General features: G+C 54.9%; 1 protein-coding gene across 22 annotated transcripts in view; it reads right to left on the reverse strand.

Moving 5' to 3' along the window:
- The window catches only part of Ncor2 (nuclear receptor corepressor 2), a 160,327-nt gene that overhangs the window by 59,476 nt on the left and 81,185 nt on the right, over positions 1-19,666 (reverse strand). For 19 of the 22 annotated variants that reach the window (XM_051204936.1, XM_051204928.1, XM_051204926.1 and 16 more), the window contains 6 exons: positions 17,087-17,153; positions 13,328-13,500; positions 12,435-12,528; positions 10,466-10,644; positions 6,912-6,966; positions 4,947-5,045 (listed from right to left, as the gene is read on the reverse strand). In XM_051204936.1, coding sequence (XP_051060893.1) covers positions 4,947-5,045; positions 6,912-6,966; positions 10,466-10,644; positions 12,435-12,528; positions 13,328-13,500; positions 17,087-17,153 — 667 coding nt within the window. The remainder of the gene's footprint in view (positions 1-4,946; positions 5,046-6,911; positions 6,967-10,465; positions 10,645-12,434; positions 12,529-13,327; positions 13,501-17,086; positions 17,154-19,666) is intronic. The other 3 variants (XM_051204924.1, XM_051204942.1, XM_051204939.1) reach the window with 1 other exon arrangement.

A 19,666-nucleotide genomic window follows, 5' to 3' on the forward strand; every position in this document is an offset into this window, starting at 1 on the left:
CATTCCTTCACTGGTGACCAACAACCAAATGGCCTAGCCAGGGCTCTGTGGCTTGGTCTGACACATAGGGCCTGTCCATCAGTCTCTGGTGATCTCACAGACAAGGGGTAGTAGCTAGCTGGCCCTCAAGGAAAGAGATCCAACCATACACTGCCCTGGTCTGTTGGGCACTGCCTTAGAACAGCCTGCTGGTCATATTGTTCTTGGGTAGGCAACCTGGACCCAGCTTGGGAAGAAGGTCATCTGCCCCTTGACAAGCAATCAGAAAAAAGTGTAAGGGTGAGGGAGGAAATGTGGATGAAGAGGTGAGATGGGAACAAAGAGGAGGTGACACAGGTCACAGAGACAAGGACAGACAGGAAGGCAGGCAGACAGAAGAGAAAAAGAACGAGAGTCCAGAGCGGAAGCCATGCACAGCAGCAGAGAGAGTGGCCAGCATGTGTGGCCAAGCCAGGAAGAGCACGGTGTGATAGAGGGTCAGAGGGGCAGCTGACAGAACGCTGAGGGCCAGGATGTGAGGGATGACATCACTGAGCAAGAAGAGCCTTCGCCACCAATGTCCCCCTCAGCCAAGAGAGGCTGGCCTAGAGGCCAGGACAGACTCTTCCTGTCCTATGACCTGTCTCTGCAGGAAAATGCTCCAGGAGACCTAGTCTACTCTGAGGGACACGCCTGCTCAGCTCAGTCATAGGTCCCCTCACCATGGTCACGGCCAGGCATCTGTGGGCTCTGGGTTTAGATCAGTGTTGTGACACCACACCTGTGAGTCTCTTCAGGGCGGACCTGGGCTAGGGGCCAGGAGTGGCCATCAGACTGCTGTCCAGCCAATGGGGCAGCTTAGAGGAAGGTGCCAGAGGATGGTCCTGACCCTGCTCCCAAGAATGGGTGAGGAGGTCACAGTCCCCAGAGTCTACACCTGAGCCTGCCTCACCCTAGGTAGAGGCCAGAGAAGCTTCTGGAATAGGAGCCACCCTGTTAGCTAAGCAACAAGGTGAGTCTGCCATTCCAAACAGCCATCTACACTCCTCACCCATGGGTGGCTAAGATCAAAGAAAGCCTCCCTTTTTCTTGGCCCAGAATAAAGGCAACCATTGGTGGGCTGAGAACTGACAGGCCACTGGTGGTCACCACTGATACCCAATGACTTCCATGAGGACTTGATGACCTCTGTGCTTTTAAGTGTGTCCACTGAACAAGCGCTGACACAGGGCAGGTGAGGGACAGACGGGGAAGGAGTGGTTACAGAGGTCCAGGCCAGCATGGATGCCTCAGGGCAGGTGGAAGACACTTACATGGTAGACACCTCCAAGAGACCTGGCCAGACAGCCCTGCAGGGAAGTACTTGCTACCCTGTCCTTAGCCATGTCAGCCTATGCAGGGACACTAAAGAAAGGGCCCTAAGGATGCCTGAGGCTCACCTTACCTCCTGCCACCACCTTGCTCTCTGCTTGAGGCTAGCCCCCAGGGCTGCGGTTCTCAGAGTCACTAACAGCGCCTTCTGAAGAACCAGAGAGCTTGGCCTGGACATCCTGATCGCCAGAGAAGGGGGTAAACCACATCTCCACAGACATCCATCCCAGAAGAGCTGGGTGCTAAACGCTCAGCTGTCCCCAGGGTCATTTCTCTGCCTCTGTTCCTCTCAGTTCAATCCCAAGGCAGATGTGGTGAGAAAGAGGGAGGGAGGGAGGGAAGGGGAGGGAGGGGGAGGGGAGGGGGGGACACGTGTGTGGGCTAGGCAAGGAGGCAGCCAGTTCAGGAAATGCAACTTCTCCAAGGTGGCATGCAGGATGTGGAGTTTGCAGAGGGCTGTGGCACCTCAAACACCTGGGAAGTCCCGTCTGGTGTTCTCTCTACCTTGAAGCTCTTCCCTGGGGTGTGAGAGTGGGTGTGGCTTCCTGGAATTCCCAATGTCTCCCTGAACACATGGACTCCCCTATAATAGTAGTTCTCCAATCCTAGCATACAGCAAGCACTCAATACATGCTCTGATGAGCACACACATCCTGTCCACCTCTTGGGGAGCCCTCTGAGTGGTACCTGGTGTACTGACAAGCAAAATGGCCACTTGTGGCATTCCTAAGCAACAGTGTGGCTTGGTGCCACAGAAACCACACAAGGACCACTGGCACCACAACTTCCATAAACAGGGGTGGCCCTGGCCGGGGGATGTGCAAAGGGTGAGGACGAGACTAAGACAGCAAAAAAAAAAAAAAAAAAAAAAAAAACCCGCAGGGAGATGGCTTAGCAGCTCCTGGAGGCACGAGTGGAAACAGGGACCAAAGACAAGATGGAGTCAGAAGCAGCACCACAGGACACAGCCACACTGGGCGGGGACATCCTCAGGTGTGAGCAGCTTTCCGCCCTCAGCCGTTTCAAGGCTAGTCACCACAGCACAGAGCCCAGCAAACTCGTTCCTAGAGTCCACAGCCTAGCCGTAGAGACTAGGCAGTGCGGCTACCCAGAGATCACGGCTGGCCCCATTACCAAATGATCCAGCAGGACAACTGTCCTCCCTCACCTCCCACGGCCAAAGGAGTGAGTCTGCCCCTGCTCTGTCCCCTTGGATACCACATCGTCTATGCTCCAGGATCTCTAAGTAGAAAGGGAGTCACCAAGGACTTCTCAAGCTGCTACTACAGCTCTCACCACCATCATCACCATCAGCATCATCACTGTGGTGACTTAAATGAAACGGTCCCCATACCCTCAAGCATTTGAACACTCGGAGATTTAGGTGGTGTAGCCTTTTTAGAGGAAGTGTGTTACCAGGGGCAAACTTTGAGACTTAAAAACCACCTACCCCCGGTTTGTTCTCTCTGCTTGGAGCTTGTGGTTCAAGATGTGAGCCCTCAGCTTCCTGTTCCTGTCACCATGCCTGTCATTTGCTGCCATGCCTCTCTGCAATGATGGCCTCCTATCCCTCTAGAATGGTAAGCCAGAGTAAACTTGTTCTTCTATAAGTTGCCTTGGCAATGGTATTTTATCACAGCAACAGAAAAGTTACTAAGATAATCACTATCACTGCCATCGCCAACATGACCAACATCATTACCATCATCATCAACCACCATCACCAAAGCCCATGATCACCAGCATTATCATCAAAACCATCACCTTCAGCAGCATCACTGTTACTACTGCCGCTGCCATCATCATCACCACCACCACCAGTAGCACTACCACCATGGTGGCAGGCAGCAGCGTCTCCTCTACTTCTCTCTATAGGGCTGGGAATGGAGATTTAAACAGAGCCCCATGTCTCCTTAGACCCAAAGCATCCCAAACTTACCACACTTTCTGCTTGGTGTCTAACTGACCTTCTGTCCATCACCCTAGAAAAATTCCTGAACGCCCCAGTAAAACCTCTAGCATAGCCACTGCTCTGTGCCACAGAGCTGTGGAGTCACACATCTGTCAGAAGCATGAGGAGGCCAGCTCACTGTGGGCACATAAAATGGGCTGGAAAACCACAGCCACAGACCAAGTCCAGCCATCCTTGAAGTTTGGAATGGACAGAGATGCACGCCCTGGTGTTCCACTGAGCATGCGTACGAGTGTGTTTGTGTCTGTGCGTGTAACTATGAAGGCCAGATGTGAATCTCTGGTCTTCTTCCTCAAGAGCCTTCCACCTCAGATTTTGAGACTGGGTCTCTCTCCAGGACCTATACCTTGTTGATCAGTAGGCTGGCTGGCTAGCACGTCACAGGGTTCCTCCTGTTTCCACCTCTCTTCCACTGGAATTACAATACCCAGCCTTTGGTGTGAGCTCTAGGGAATGAACCCAGGTTCTCACGCTTACACAGCAGGCACTTAACCAATTGCTGGGCATTCTTATTGGGGCGTCTCACTTGTCTCAGCAAGCTGGCTTCCCCACCTGCGCTCTGCGTAAGTGGGAGGCACCTGTTTTGTGGGACAGCAGTCCCTGTTCTTGATGGTCCAGCCCAATACGCCAGGGGGCCTGACATCCCAATCTTCTAGAGGAAGGTGGCCAACACACAGCCTCTCTCTACCTCCCAAACACCACACCCCCAGAATCCCTGGCCATTGTGTACCAGGGTACCATGTGTTGCCTGCATTTACTTAACATCTTCCAGAGATCAGCCAGCTTCTACTAAAGGTGGATAGTGACACTGTAGCCTGCAGGCTGTGCAGTAATGGCTGTGTGCCAATAAAGCTTTATTTACACAGATACAGGGCAGAACTACAAGCAGCCAGCTGTTGGCCCTCTAGGCTCACTTTAGATACCAAGGCATGAGACCAGCATGGTGACCACCGGCTATTTCTCCTCTCAAATACCCATGAGTTTGGTGGTTCATCCCACTGTCCTGGGCAGCCTTGATTCTGAAAATGTGCTCCCCACCTTAAATTTGTCCTATGTGTATGGGTGTTTTTCTACATGTGTATCTCTATACATACATGTATGTGCCTGATACCCATGGAGACCAGAAGAGGACATCAGAGAGTAGAGTTACAGATGGTTGTGAGCCAAAACTCACACTTGGGTCCTCTGTAGGAACTGCCAATGCGCCCTCCTCCCCCCCCCCCCGTTTTTGTTTTTTGAGACCAGATCTCTCTTTGTAGCCCTTGCTGTCCAAGAACTCTGTAAACCAGGCTGGCCTCAAACTCAGAGAGATCCCAAGTGCCAGAATGAAAGGCGTGCGCCAGCACACCCAGCTGCAGTCAGTGCTCTTAACTGCTGAGCCATCTCTTTGACCCTATTGCAGCCTTTTAACCATAAGGACTATGGACCAGCGATGTCCCAGCTAAGACAGAAAAACTGTTTGTTCCCATACTGCACTGCCAAAGGCCCTTTTCAAGTCAGGATCCTTAGAGGGAAACCTAATGGTGTATGGTGCCAGTCATGAGGGATTCATGACCACCCAGCAAATGACCCTCGAGTGCAGGGGTCTGGGTCCCAACGCCACACAGGCCGCACCATCTCTCACCTGACCCTTGCCTCGGCGCCGGTAGCTCCGCCTCACCAAACTCTTGTAGTTTTCATTCTTCTTGGTCAGGTAGTAATAGAGGACACACTCAGCCACTGTCTGCGGGACAGAGAAAAGACGCTGAGGAGTGTGCATGGAAAATACAGAGTAGGAGCCATAGGCCTGAGTTCAAATCCTAGTTCCTCTGATGACAAGGTAGGTGACCCTGGCCAATCTCAACCAGCTTGTATGCGACATGAAGAAACTGATCATGATAATCAAGTGTGTTATTCTGGATGAGAAGCACACAGGACAAAGCCTGGCATGGAGTGACAGTAGAGTCACAGTCTATCCACACAGGTCCTTCAACTGTAGCTAACAGTGATGACAACCCAACAGCCCAGCTCCCATAGAGAACAGGCCTCAGGTACACAGAGCTCCATAAACCCCAGCCTAAGCCACACAGGCTCTGTGCTCCCTCCCCAACACCTGGGGTCCTGAGGCATCAGGGACAAGGAGTGTCAATGAATGTGTGCAGTAGGGGCTGTGCTGGAGATGTCCTTTCCCGTCATTTGACCTAGTGCCAAGCCAGAGAGACCATGAGGACTGTGGGGTGGGATAGACCCCAATTACCTATACATCAGGCCACCCCTGACACTGTGCCCTAAGGGTCTCCCAAGCCAACCCTTGCCCATACCCATGATCTACCAGAGAAACTATGTGCCTGCCAGCCCAGGTAAGTGCTAATTCCCTATTGGCCTGGCAGTGAGTAGTAAGACAATGAGTCCAACCTAGATGTCAACTTAATTTGCTGTCACACTGCCTGGCCCTACTGGCCTTTAGCAGGTACCTTGTATCCTAACCCAGCCTCATCTAGGCCCTAGGAGTGTCTCTCTCCCTCAGATTCCCATTCTCTACCCTCCCCCACAGCCTTGCTCAACCTCCAATTTTTGAGGCACCCTGGCTCTATGGAGCCCTAGCCTTAACCTAGGACTACTGAGCCGCCCACACCTAAAAGGACGCATCACCAGCCAGGCAGGATATTTATAGGGCTGGTTCCCAACACTGGTTCTTCAGGTCCTGGATCCTAAAGGGTCCCAGAACATACCAGGCCCCACGACAGATGTAAGGAATGATCATTGTCTTTGAAAATAGCTCTCTGGATCCTGTGTTTCACCTCCCACCAGCTGCCGGCATACCTGGGACTCAGGGCAGGGGGGCCAGCCAGCCAGGTTGGTGGCTGGTGGACATCCCCCTGTTGAGGGACTAAACACAAATTGCAGCCCTCAAGAGTGGGCCATCGTAGTCTGAGGTGCTGGGTCCACAGAAGCAACTCCAGCACAAAGCCAGCACTGACACATGCCTACACCAATAGCTGTTCACGTGCTGTCAGCCAGCCTAGTATGTGAGTAAAGGCCAGATAACTGCCCTCTGGTGACAATGTGACTCCTTGCCAACAGGAGGCAGAGCTAGAACAGAGTGCTCCAGGTTCAGTTTTAGGGGACAGGTGGAGTTCAAACATCAATTCTGCATGCAGGCTTACTCAGAATGATAGAGACATGTTGGCCACACACCGGAAGTAGTATTAGAAGTGTCAGGAAGCCCACAATACCCATGACCTGGACTCGGGAGGTCACTCCACACACAGTCCTGGATGCAGGCCATACCTGGCCACAAGACCTCAGTTGGAGCGTGGCAAAACTCTCAGAACTGGCGCCCACCCCAGTGTGCTGGGCAAGCAGCTATGTGATGCCAGTCCCCATAGCTTTCCTGGGCCGCCTGGGATTGAAGCCTGAGGCTCCTCCCCATCCCGGGTGGGGCCTGCATGGTTTTTCCCCTGAGGAAGGAGGCGGAGGCAAGAAAAAGATGGAACTGGCCAAGGAGACAGGAGGGGCAGGCACTCCACCCGGCACAGAGACCAGCCCTGGGGAATGGATGGCAAGCTGGTCTAGTGCCCAGTACTGCCAGCCAGGAATGGACACTCACCTTTCTCTCCAGGAATGAGGCGATCAGGCCAAAGTTCTTAGGGTGCTGCATGAACCTGAGGGAGGAGAAAGACGGGCACTGAGGCCAGACCAAGGCTGAGGGAGGCCCCACAAGACAACCAAAAGCTGAGAGTGCCCGGACGCCTGCCACCCCGGCCTGGCTTGGCGGGCGCCGCCCCACTAGCAGATCTTCAGGGCGTGGGAAGGGCTGCGGGGCAGGGACCAGGGTCCAGGGCGTTCCTCTGAGTGACTCACTGGCTGTAATGCCTTTGAAAATACATTTGTTTGTCTTGCCGCAGGCTTCCAGGAAAAATGAGGACACGGCATTCAGCTTGCCAGTGGGGTCCCCCCCCCCCACCCAGATCTGCTTTTGTGTCTTTCTCCAGATGGGTCTGAGAAGCTGGGCCTGGCCTGGCCCGGCCTAGTCCAGCCTATGCCAAGCCTGCCTGGATGAGGCCAGGCCAGCCAGGCGATAAGGCCTCCCGAGTACTGGAGCAGAGCCTCGGATGCCCAGGAAAAGCCAAAAGTGGCTGGAGCCGCAGGGGGTGGCGGGAACTGGCGCCAAGCCACCAGCTTCCTGCGAAGGCTGAGTATTACTGGGAAAGCCGGCCAGCTGAAATGTCAGGGCCAGGCAGCCAGGCAGCCTTGGGGGTGGGGATAGGGTCAAGGCCTGCTCACACCCCAAGGGGTGCTGAGTGGAGTCACTGGGCCTGTCCCCTTGTCTCCAACAACTTGCCACCACCCCGGTATCTCCTGGGGCAGAAAGGATGCCAGAAGTACCAGGCCAGTTCCCACCAGAGCCTAGTCTGTGTTGGGCTGCCCCGCCTGGCCTCCAGGTGGCTGGGCGGCAGGCCAGAGGCCCCTCCCGTTCCCCCCGCCAGACACCGGGGAATCCGGAAGGGCCTCTTAGCTCTTCCCAAGGAAGCCATGGAAGTAGGGCGGCAGGATGGCGGGCTACCCTGCCAGGGCCCTGCCCTCCCAGGTGGCAGGCAAGCCTGGGGCACCTACTCTTGCCCTGCCCCTATCCCTTCTACAGGGTTTCCCCGGGGAAGTAATGGGCCCCAGGACACCAGGAAGCTAAGCAGAGACACTTCAGGACACTTGTCCCTCTCCCCAGCTCCAGTTCACTATAGACAGGTAGAGCCAGGTTTGATGATGCAACTGGTAGCATAGCAATTCAAGAGGCTGAGGCAGGTGGACAGCCAGAGTGGGCTACAGTGAGTTCCAAACTAAACAGGGTAATTAGGTGAGACTTCATCTCAAAAGTATAAAAGAAAACAATTCAATCATGTGGCTCAGAGGTAGCCTGTTCTCAGAGGTAGGCACACATGAGGCCCTGGGTGAGCCTGGCACTGGGCACTTCATGCCGCTGCAAGGACACATGTGTGCACTTCTACATCTACGGTTCAACTAATCCCAAGCCATTAAGGCTCCAAAAGGAAGTCACCTGTAGCAGTACATGCCTAGATCACCAGTTCTATGGGCTGAGGCAAGAAGTTCCAGAGTTCAAAGCTGGCCTGTGCTGCACAAAGCTGCCCTAACTGAAAGGCAGGCCACAATGGCTCATGCCTGTGATCCAGGCATTCAGAAGGCTGAGGCAGAGGGGTGGAGCCCTAGTTAGACAATGGGTCGGAGACTAGCCTGGGCTATGAAACTCTGTCTTAAAAACAAGGCAACTATCACCAAAAAACAAAACAAACAAACAACAACCAGGCAACAGAAGTTTTACACATACATAGACATGCACACTTGCGCACGCACACACATCACCTGGGCCTGTGGAAACCATATTTGGCGTTCCTGTGCTAAGGTCTCCTAAATAGCACTGAGTAACGACTGTGGTTGACCCTGTGATAAACATGGGAGCACATAGGTCTATACAAATCATCACCCTTTCACAGAAGGGACAGGGTGTCCCGTGCTTTCTGTGTTGGAGCTCCTAAGATCTCCTGGGACAGAAGTGACACCACCAGTACCAGGTTGGTTCCCATTAGAGCCCAGACTCTGTTGGGCTGCTCTGCCATGAAGCCCCCATGGGATACTATATGGCCATGCCCATTTTACACAAGAGGAAATTGAGGCTGGCTTGTGCAGGGTCATGCTGCCGGTTAAGTGGTGGCACACTTGCCACTGGCACTTGGGCAAATAAGGCGCCGAGACCAGGACCCTTCAAAAACCCACTTAGTGAGGCTGCGCCTTGCATAGACAGAAGATACACCAGTAGATATCAGTTATGGGATTACTAGAATAAATCACCACACCTTAAGAACAATGCAAATCCCCAGGAAGGTCCATCCATACAAAACACTCCCAAAGTGCTTGGGCCACCAGGGGATCTGGGCCTCAGCCACTTCAGGACCCTTGACTGTGCTCTGACCACTGTCCTGGGCCATGTCATACAACATACCAAACAGAGAACAGGAGTCCAAGATATAAGCCACAAAGAGACAGAGGACAGGAGCCCCTGGCCTGAGCTGCCTGTGGGAACATCTCCTCAGGGTATATCCCCTGCTGCCCTGTGCTGGGGACGTGGGACTCACTTTACATCCCTCTAAGGATGGTTTGTGTTCCCAGGGCCAAAGGCTCTTCTGAAGACTATCACTTGTGTCCAAGCCCTGTGCAGCCAGCCACCAAGCTTTGTCTGTGATCTGGGGTGGGGCCAGACTGTTGTCCAGCTCCCTTCAAAGGGCAGGTACAGCCTGACCCTAGATAATTGTTCCCCCACCAGGCATAAGAAAAAATTGTGGGGCAGACAAGGGCCTCTCTGCAGGGAAAGCAGGTCAGCCACTCTGTTCAATGGATGCCTGCTACGTAAGAACCTCGCTCCCAACAGGCCCTTCCTGGGCAACATGTGGGCATCAGTCCTGCTCTCTTTCTACTTTCTCTGAGGAAAGGGGTTTTGCTTCTAGGTGGAGTATTTGCAGGATACTGTACCAAATAACATAAACCCACCGCTCCTCCTACCCCCCCCCCCATAAAAGGACATCTCTTTCTGCCTAGACACCACAACTCAGGAGCTCCTCCCTCACCTCCCTGAAACTGTCACCCAGAAGTTTCCCCGGAGTTTTGTTTTGCTTTGGTTTGGTTTTTTGGTTTTCTTGAGACAGTAGACCAGGCTGGCCTCGCTCAGAGATCCACCTGCCTCTGCCTCCCTAGTGCTGGGATTAAAGGTGTGCGCCACCACACCCAGCTGAGCTTCACCTTTACCACGCCCTGTTCCTGCCCTGGCTTCCCCACATGGTCTCTCAATCTCAGCTGGACAGCTGCACCCACCTCTACCACACGCAGGTGTGGTCCCTGTTAGGTGCCTTCGCCTAACCTATGTGGGGGGAACTGACTGGCTCAATGCTGTGGGGAACAAGAAGGTACAAATCCATTACCTAAGAGGAGACAGAGACAGAGTCATTCCCATGGAGATGGAGACAGGGATAGAGGCTGAGGACCCCAGTGTACCACTAGAGCAGGGAGAGCTCTGGACAAACTGTCCCTGTGACTAGGGTGTGAGAACAGAGAAGACACGTGCAAGGATCCCGGGCAGCCGTGGAGGACACTCACTTCTCACGGAAGGTGTCCCTTTCCTGTTCACTCCACATGTTGGTAACCTGTCGGTCCTTGTACACCTTCATAGGGTCATCCATGAGCCCGTTCATGTTGATGAACTTGATCCTCTGCTGGTCTGCATCATATAACATGGGTGGGATCACAGCCAGCTGACGCATCTGCTTCTCCAGGTTCTGCAGCAGAGCAGAGGGTGGGGTCAGAGGGCAAGTGCAGGGCCTAGCAGGTGAGGGGCAGGTGTCCTGGCCCTCGGACATTCCTTGGGGGCGGGGGGAGTTTGAGATGATGAATTAAAAGTCAGCAGTGGCGGGTGCTGGCGAGGATTTAGAGGCGTAGGATGGCAGGAAGGTAGAGCTGTAAATTGAATACAGAGCATGAGGCCTCGTCTGCAGCAGGAGAGGCCATGAATCTCATAGCCACGAAGGCAGTGTAATAAAACACTGTGAGGGCAGCAACAGGGCACAGCCCAGCCCAGCTCCACACACTCACAGGATGGCGCATGTCTGGGTCAGCGCCAGGAATCCAGGGCACAGCAGAGGGCATACAAAGAACCTTCCTGCCTAGCCCTCACAACCAGGACTTTCCATCATCCCCTGGGGATGAGGCCTGTCCTATCCTTCTGTGGCTGCCTTGCTCGTCCATGTTAGGGTAATGCTGAGTGTCTCCTGACCAGCACTTTCTGATTCTGACTCAGACTGTACTCCAGCTTTGCTCTACTAAATGCTCCCCCAAGAGGAGGCAGCAGCAGAACCCTCATGTGGCTAGGACCCAGGGAAGGGTCCAATGTGTTGGTGGACAAATCCACCTTCTTCCTTCTTCCACAGGAAATGAAAGCCACGTCTGCATCCTAGAGATGCTGGTGAAGCCGCCACATTGGTGGGACAAGTATTGAACTCAGCTACATGTTCGCCAGCAAAGACAGCCCCACAGCTACAGCTAGTGGCTTTTCAAGTTCCGCTTTCTGTCCACAAGAGGAGGGAAGATTTTCCAGCAGAGCTATGGCATCTTCAAGGCCAGGCATCTGGGGACGTTACATTGCAGTGGGGTGCAGGCCCCGAGCTGGTTAGGCTGCTAGGTGCTTTGGGCTATCACCAAGTACAAGGAGACAACTTAAGCAGCCATACCAGGTACATGCTCTAATGGTCCCTCCACAGCCCCAAAGGTGCAGCACCCCATCTTAGGGGCTCAAAGGGATGGGGTGGTCTGTCCACCTCTACCTGCAAGCAGAGCCTCTGGGAAGGGAGCAAGGGTCCCGGCACATGGCATTCTGGGTCCCGGCACATGGCATTCTGGGTCATGCTGTAGTGCTGGCCATGAGGATAAACGTCATACTGGACACCTGGCCCACTAGAAATGAGAGCATCTTCTCTGCTTCATGGCCTTCTCTGGCTGGGGTGGTGACTACAGGTGGGGTAACCAATACTGGCACTGTGCCCCAGAGAGGACCAAAGGGATAACAGGCTAGAAGGCAGACTCCCATAGGACAGTCCTCAGCTGGCCCCACCTGATCTCACTGATGGCCTCACCTGACAGTTCTGCCAAGGTCAGCCAGCAGAGAGCATGAAACATGGCTGTGGGAGAAGAGTGTGTGGGGGGGGACCTACCATCCCTGTCCCCCACCCCAGATTCCTGATGTCCCTTATGGCACCAGAGGCTGCAAGCCAGTGAACTTCCTTAGCTCTATTCTGCCAGGCTACCTTCCACAGTTTGCTCGTATCCCTGTCAACTCTACACTTTGGGGAATAGGCATGGCCTGGCAGGGACACTGGCTGCTGGTGGCCCACAATGTCCCACACTGGTTCCTGACACATATCTACCACCAGCCTGTGGACTGAAAATTTCCTTTCGGGAAAGGAAGGGCGGCTTCCTTTCCTGCCGGCACCTGCCTGCTATGGCATGGAACATGTGTAAGGGACACGAAGACGGACATGCAGAAGCAATGTCGATGGCATCACAGTGCACTCACCTCCTGCTCGGATAAGCCATCAATGATCTCGGAAACCTCGTGTTCACTACGGGCAGCTGACATGGAGAGCCCACTGCCTCGCTGGCCCACCCTGCTGGAGACCAGAGGGACACAGTCAGGGTCAGTCATCCTACTGATAGGCTAGGCCAGGTCCGTGGAGCAGGACATTCTAGAGGGTGGGTGTGGGTGATGGGGAGGTTAGGACTAGGCCTCCTACTCTCACATCTGATCAAAGGCTTAGAGACCTGGAGGCTGGGGAGCCCCTCAGGAATGCCAACCCCCGAGGCTATGGTGTAGAGGCCATCTCCCGTTATCTACTCTGACAAGGGACAGAGACCCACCAGGAGCCCAGCGCTGCCTCCAGCCTGAGGACCAGGCGCAGGTCTCTGGGCCTCAGGTCAGCTCCTGAAACCCATGATGCTGTAGGTCTGTGAGACAAGTCTGATGAGCCTGCAAGTACAGGTGACTACACCTACTTAGCCTGGCCAGGTCTCTGTGCTTGTGGCCACAGTGGGGACAGGTACCCACCTAGGAGCTAGAAGAAGTGGCCCCCTGGGCCCCTCCTGAGTCTCACTCAGCAGTCTGGGGTGGCGACAGAAGGAGTGAGGACAGTAGGGAAGACACTCATGAGTATCTGGGCCCAGCAGGTGCTAAGTGTCCCTAGCTGTAAGTATGAAGCCCAGTGATGCCACTGTGTGACACAGGCCACCAGAGGCCCACATGGGCCAGCACAGCACTCGCCTCCACATGCACTGGCCCTTGTGTGTATTCTCTTCCTCAGGCTCACTCCTGTGCCCTCACTTCTGCATTCGTTTGCCCCACGTGCGTTCTCTCTAAACGGACTCATCTCTTCACCTCACCCCTGCATGCACCATCCTCTGTGGAGCCCTTACTTCTGCATGCGCTCCTGCAGCTCCCGCTGCTTGCGGATCTCCGGGAACTGTTTCTCGTAGTACTCCCGCACCTTGCTCTCCTTGGCCCTCCTCCGCGGATTGTTCTCGATGCGCTCCACCTTCTTTTCCCACGCCTCCATGAGCTGGTCATAGCGCTGGCAGAAGCGCTGTTCCTGAGGGAGCATGGCCAGAGGGGGGCATGCTGGTGAGGGCCAGAGACTGCCTACCGTACTCACAGGGACACACGGGGGACAGACAGATGCACAGACTCACTCTGTCACAGTCAGAGCTCCTTCCTGGCCCCTGGGAAGCCATAGGTGCCCATGGATGCTATGGCTACTCCTTCCCCAGAGCCGGGTCTCCTCTGTCGGGCCTCATTAGACTTGGAAGCCACCAGCCCCACCAAGTTATTCTCTCAATCTCACAACCAAATGAGAAACAGCCCTGGATAGGGAGGCTGGGGGCTCATGCCCTCTGCTCACACTGGCTACCATAGACAATGCACAGCAGATCGAGCCAGGTCCCACCACTTCAGGAAGTTGTCCCGGGCAGCATGGCTCTGGGGAGAGCTCTTTATGGCCCAGGAAAGGCGTCCCCAGGAAGCATCTGCTTTCTAGGCAGTGCCTTGCCCCGAGTCTTTGGCGTGGCCACACTCCCCAAACCTAAGAACCCAAGCCCTAGCAGACATTGGAAAGAAGGTTCTGCCCTCCTCTGCAGGATGAGGAAGTCTCCCTCCCTATCTAACCAGCAAGCTGCCTACTGCGTATCTCCCAACCAGCCAGAGCAAAAGCCGTTTCAAAACCCCACCTCTAGAAGCCACAGGAGCACATGAGAGACATGGTCATATAGCACCCAGATATGTTCTTATGTCCCGACACGCCACAGTGTGCTTAACCTCTGACCCAGAGCACCCTTGTGCCTGTGGCTCAACAAGAGCCCGGGGTGTGTGGGCCCCCCGCTGAGGGAAGAGGGGTGGACACCACCAGTCCAGCCCAGCCCTCTTGGCTCCCACCCAGAGGTTCCAGGGGGAGAATACCCCTGAGACCACAGGGTGGAGACAGCAGGGGACACCAGAGCTGACATCACACCTTGCAGATAAACCACAGGGCCCCAAGACCTCAGGAATATCCCGCATGTGCCACGGCCCCAGGCAACGGCACAAAGCCCCCAAGCAGCTCCCCAGGAGGTGGCTCTGTCCACACGAGACAGTCCTTTTCCAGGTCCAACCACAATGTGTCCTGCTATAGTCTGTGTCTGCATCTATTGGGTGGTGTGTGTACTTAATCCCAGAGGGGCCAGGATCCATTGCCTGCCACTGTCCAGGGACAGCAGGACACTGCTCACAGGGAGAGGGGCGTGGCCAGGGAGAGAGGCAGACCTCTTGTCTCTCAGCCTCGGTCTCCAGCACACTTGACCCTTCAGGAAGCAATGAGGCTCTTCTCTGGTTCCCCCTCATCTCTACAAACTAGTTCCCCGCCCTCCATAGCCAGAGTCCTGGAGAATTTCTTTATGGTCTCAAGCCCACCCCCAAATTCTCCTCCACTTCACTGGCTCCTTCCAGGAGCTGCAGGGACCTCCCTCCCACATGGAACATCAGATAAGCTGGAAGCTCAGTGGGTGGCACATAGGGGTGGCAGGATGGGATGGTAGGATTATAGGGGGTTGAGCGGACCTCCATGCCTGCTTTCTCCTCACCCAGCAGCAGCAAGGGCCTGTGGTCCATGCATGGTGATCGTGGAGCTGACCAGCCTGGTCACAGGGTGTGGGGTTTCTCGTCATTACCATCTTCCTCTATGGCTGAGAAGCCTGGCAGTGTACATGTTCTACACTAACAGCACGTTTACCATGAACGAACCTCAACAGTCCTCAAAGAATGCCTTGGGCTGGCTCCTGCCCCAGGTCCTTTGTACCTGCCATGTCCTCACTCAGCAAAGATCTGCATTTGATTAGCTTGCCCTTTCTTGCTCCTTTGTATCTCGACATGGCCACTCCTCCTCTGCTGCCCAGGACCTCTTCCCCTCCTGGGCTTATCTGAAACCTCATTTTCTGCCCCAGAATTCAGGGCAAGAGCTGCTTACCCAGGTGGGTCTGAACACTGACACAGGAACCAGGCAGCCAGGTGCCAATCCAGACCTTACTACTTCTCAGCCGTGGGGCATGGGGCAAATGACCTAAACTCTGTCCCAGCCTGAAATACGTGGCTGGGAAGACAAACCCAGCTCATGGGACTGACTACACACTACTTACTGAGGGGGAAACTGCTGGGGTGCAAAGCTGTGCATAAAACCCCGTCCCAAAGCCTGTGGCCACGCAACTAGGAGCCACACACACAGTAGGCTCTCAGCGACTGCAGCTGAAGGCACCTAACTGGTCACTGACCTCAATCTCTTCCCTACAGTTCAGATTTAAGCGTCATCACCCCACTTCAAGGTAAGTAGCACTTTAGTTGTCACCTACTGTTTACTACATACCTGCAGGCTCTAGGCAGCATTGAATAGGCCTGCCATACCAGTACCAGTAGTACCAGTAGTACCAGGCCAGTCTGATCAAGAAAGGAGGCGGGGACCACCTTGTGGCCCATCTGACATGGCCCAGAAAGGGTCGGGTTCAGGAGAGCATATCCTGTGAGGCCTGCCCTCACCCCGCCTGTCCTCTCTGTTCTCCTCGGCTCACCAGCCTTGCTATCCCTACTATCTCCCATCAGCCCGGGCTTGAGAGGAATGGATGACATCAGCCAAAGCCTAACGCTGGTTCAGAACTGGCATGGATTTGAGCCTAACCAGAACCTGCATGCAGAGCCCAGGAAGGGCAGTGTTCCCTAGCCTCAGGACCACTGTGCAAACACTGTGAGGACATTGTGACGCAGGGAGCTGAAGACATGGAGGGAGGTCCTGACTGAACCACTCCTGACGGTGGCCCCCACAAACTTCTTAGCTGCACAGTTCTGGCACCGTGCAAGCAGGGATGATGATACGGTGTCGTCCCACCCTAACAGCTGAGGTGACGACAGAGACCTGGCCTCCATCCCTTAGCCCTGGTCCCCTGTGGGTCAAAGTGCAGCTGCTCGGAGTCCCTCACACTGCTCACTCACTTCAGGAAGCAGGACCACCACCCACCACCACAGACTGGGGGCCTTGCTGCTTTCCAATGGCTGCTTCTTCCGAAGCCTGGACCTGGCTGAGGAATGGGGAGGCTCATTTCTCAAGGCCCTCCCACCTCCATCACTCCCTAAAACCTCCCTGGGCACAAAAGCCCATGAGGGGCCTTTTAGAGTGAATTCAAGGCCCCCTTCTTGGCTTCAGTGGCTCCCCTCTCCCAAGGACTATGAAAGGGGGTTAGGAGCCCCACCCTAAGCCCCAATCAGCACAGCAGCTGCCGCCTCTATGGCTCATCTACAGCATTCTTTCATGACCCAGACATCTATTCCAACAGCTGCAGAGCCAACAGGGACCTCTGGGGTCTGGCTAGCATGGCCTGAAGAGGCCCTGACTTCCACTGGCTATGGGAGCACAAGGCCCACCACCAATGGAAGAGAAGGAGTGGGAATGGGCTTAGAGAAGGCCAGATTGCAAGCTGGACTCACATACTGCCTGCTCATGGTGTTGAGGGGACAAAACAGGACGAATACACTGTTTTCACATGGCATGGAAGACAGAACAGGACAGGGCTCACCCACTTGCTTGTAAGTGGTACTGAGGGGACAGTATGAGGCTCACACACTGCTTTCATATGGCGTGGAGGAGACAGAACAGGACTTACCCACTGCTTGCGCGCGTGGTTCCTCCGCTTGAAGTACAGGATCAGCTTCTTCCGCATCGCCTGGTTTCTGGGGAGCACAGACAGGGGTCAGAGATGGTAGTTCTCAGCTGGTCCTCAGTCAGACGGGAGTCCACTCCCCCACCTTCCCCAGAGCACTTTGCCTCACAGAGCTCCCAGTACCCTCCCCCCAATCCCTTCAGCCTCAACACTTGCCAACCTGCACCATCCTCATCCGGCCGAGCACAGCCACAGGTGCCAACAAACAAAGTTCAGCCCCTGGGCCCCCTGGCCTATGAGCGGCTAAAGGCACTGAGGGTCCCCAGCTCAGGACCGACAGCGAGGCTCCACTCAGCACAGAGCAAGCGGCTCGAGCACACAGGCCCCGCAAGGTCCTGCAAGTACTACTGAGGAAAGGGGTGGAGGACGCTGAGAGGAGGAGAGAAAAGGGCGGAGACGTGGGGACAGACACCGGGAGAGGGAAACAGAGGAAGCCAGCAGAGGTTTACCTCAGAATGGACAGAGACTTGGGGAATGGAGGTGGAGGGTAGAAAAAGAGACACGGGCAGGCAGGAGAGTTCAGACTGCAAAGAGGGAACAGACATCCTGAGGCAAAGTGTGGCAGCGGTCAGACACAGGACTCCATCCACTCACCCACCACCGAGCAACAGAGACCTCAGTACCGCCCCTACTCCCCACAGCCCTACTCCACAGAGCTAGGTGCTGCAACCAACCTCTGGGTACCGTGAGAGACACTGACAGGCCTCGGGGACTGTCACACTCCTGAACTTGCCGCCCTCTCCAACCTGGGCTCAGAGCTACATCACTTTTCCCCACATTGCCAGCATGTTCCCAATCCACCCTGGAGTGAGAGCCTAGAGGTCCCATGCCTGTGACCCCAGATGTGGCTTGAACAGAGGGCTAGCCTAGCAAGTACATCCCCAGCACCACATAAAAACAGGAGCGGTAGTCCACACGTCATCTCAACATCTGGGAGATGGAGGCAGAAGAATCAAACTTCAATTATCTCCACTGTATAGAGTTTGAGGAGGGTGAGGGGCAGCAAGGGTAAAGGGGGCCAGAGGTGGGGGAAGGGAGTATGCAGCCCCCTCCCATTCTCCTATTGGAAGAACAAAGCTACCACCAATCCTACTGCACTGTACACAAGAAATAGAAACTTCGGAGGAGACAAGGCGAGGGCTTTCTGTGAAAGGTCCATGGAATCAGCTAGCCTACTAGCCACAGTCATGAATTTGAGCAAAGGGCATTGAGGGGAGCTGGGCTTCAGGGCTTGACAGGAAGAGAAGAGGTCCAGGGAAGGTCTGATATCATCTGTGCCAGGGAACAGTAAGATAGAGCCCCACACATGCCAGGTCAAGCTGGGGCGCAGGATGTTAGAAAGCCCATGCCTACTGTAGAAAGGAAACAAGACAAGCCTATTGGTGGGCAAAAAAGTGACTGTCCGAGGTTGCCAGAGCAGGGCTGTTTGTGGATTGAATCTCTCAAAGGCTTGGCTGTGTGAGCCTGGACAAAGTTTTTGGTACCTCTGAATCTCCAGAGTGAGACCAGAGACACATTCCCAATAACCTAGGACCTGATCAAGGTTTCCTGCTCATCCCACAAATGAGATGGCAGGCCTAGGATACGAGGGAGAGAGGAGCCTTCTAGGGCTGAAAAACCTGGGGGCCAAGGCTGCCTCCTGGCAGGGACTAAATAGGCACAGGAACTTTGGAACACCAGGAGGCTGCTAACCCAGGCTGGGTGATGGCTGCGCAGCCCCATCTTGTGCTCTAAGACTTGTCTGCCATCCAGCCACTGGCCACTCCTTTTGGTTCTGCAGTGTCCGGTGGCCTCCAGCACTGCCCTCCTCTAGCATGCCCTGGGGGCCGCCTTCCCTCAGTTGGCAATTTAAGAGGTCCAAGCCCCTAAGGCCAGACTCCCAGCCCAGGTAGGTGGCAGGTTCCCTGGCATTAGCTTGGCAGCTACCGACACTTTCCACGGCAAGGCAGAGGAGGGGAGCGGAGCACAAATGACCTCCACAGGCCTGAAATCACCCACACCAGGAAGCCAAGCATGAAATTAACTTGAAAGTCATGGCCAGGCATGCAGGCAGAGAAATTAAAATGACAGGGGCCAGGTCCCCAGGGAAGGGAGACTTCCCACCTCAGCAATTATAGCAGACAGCCAAGGAGCGGTGATGGCTCTGCTCCCTGGGTGGCGGAACTCCCCACCAACCCCTGGATCAATCTCACTGTCCTTGTCACAGCTGTCACACTCCACATGAGTACCGAGCTTGCCCGTCTCCCCATTTGAAGTGGGGGCCCATTCACAGCCGTCTACCAGACAGACAGTGCCTGGCGAGGACCAGACATACAGAGGCATGTTTGATGAATGAGGAATGAATGAGGGATAACTGTTTCTATGGTCAGGAGCTCAGAACAACAACAACAACAAAACCCAACACCCCTCCCACATACTGGGTACAGCTGTCAACGTGGGTGGGGTGTGAACTCAGTGGCCTCAGGGCTGTCCCACCTTACAGATGGTGAGACAGAAGCCCTGTTCTGCAACAGTCACAATGCA

The sequence above is a fragment of the Phodopus roborovskii genome, unplaced genomic scaffold (genome assembly GCF_943737965.1).
Source record: "Phodopus roborovskii unplaced genomic scaffold, PHOROB, whole genome shotgun sequence".
NCBI classification, from domain to species: domain Eukaryota; kingdom Metazoa; phylum Chordata; class Mammalia; order Rodentia; family Cricetidae; genus Phodopus; species Phodopus roborovskii.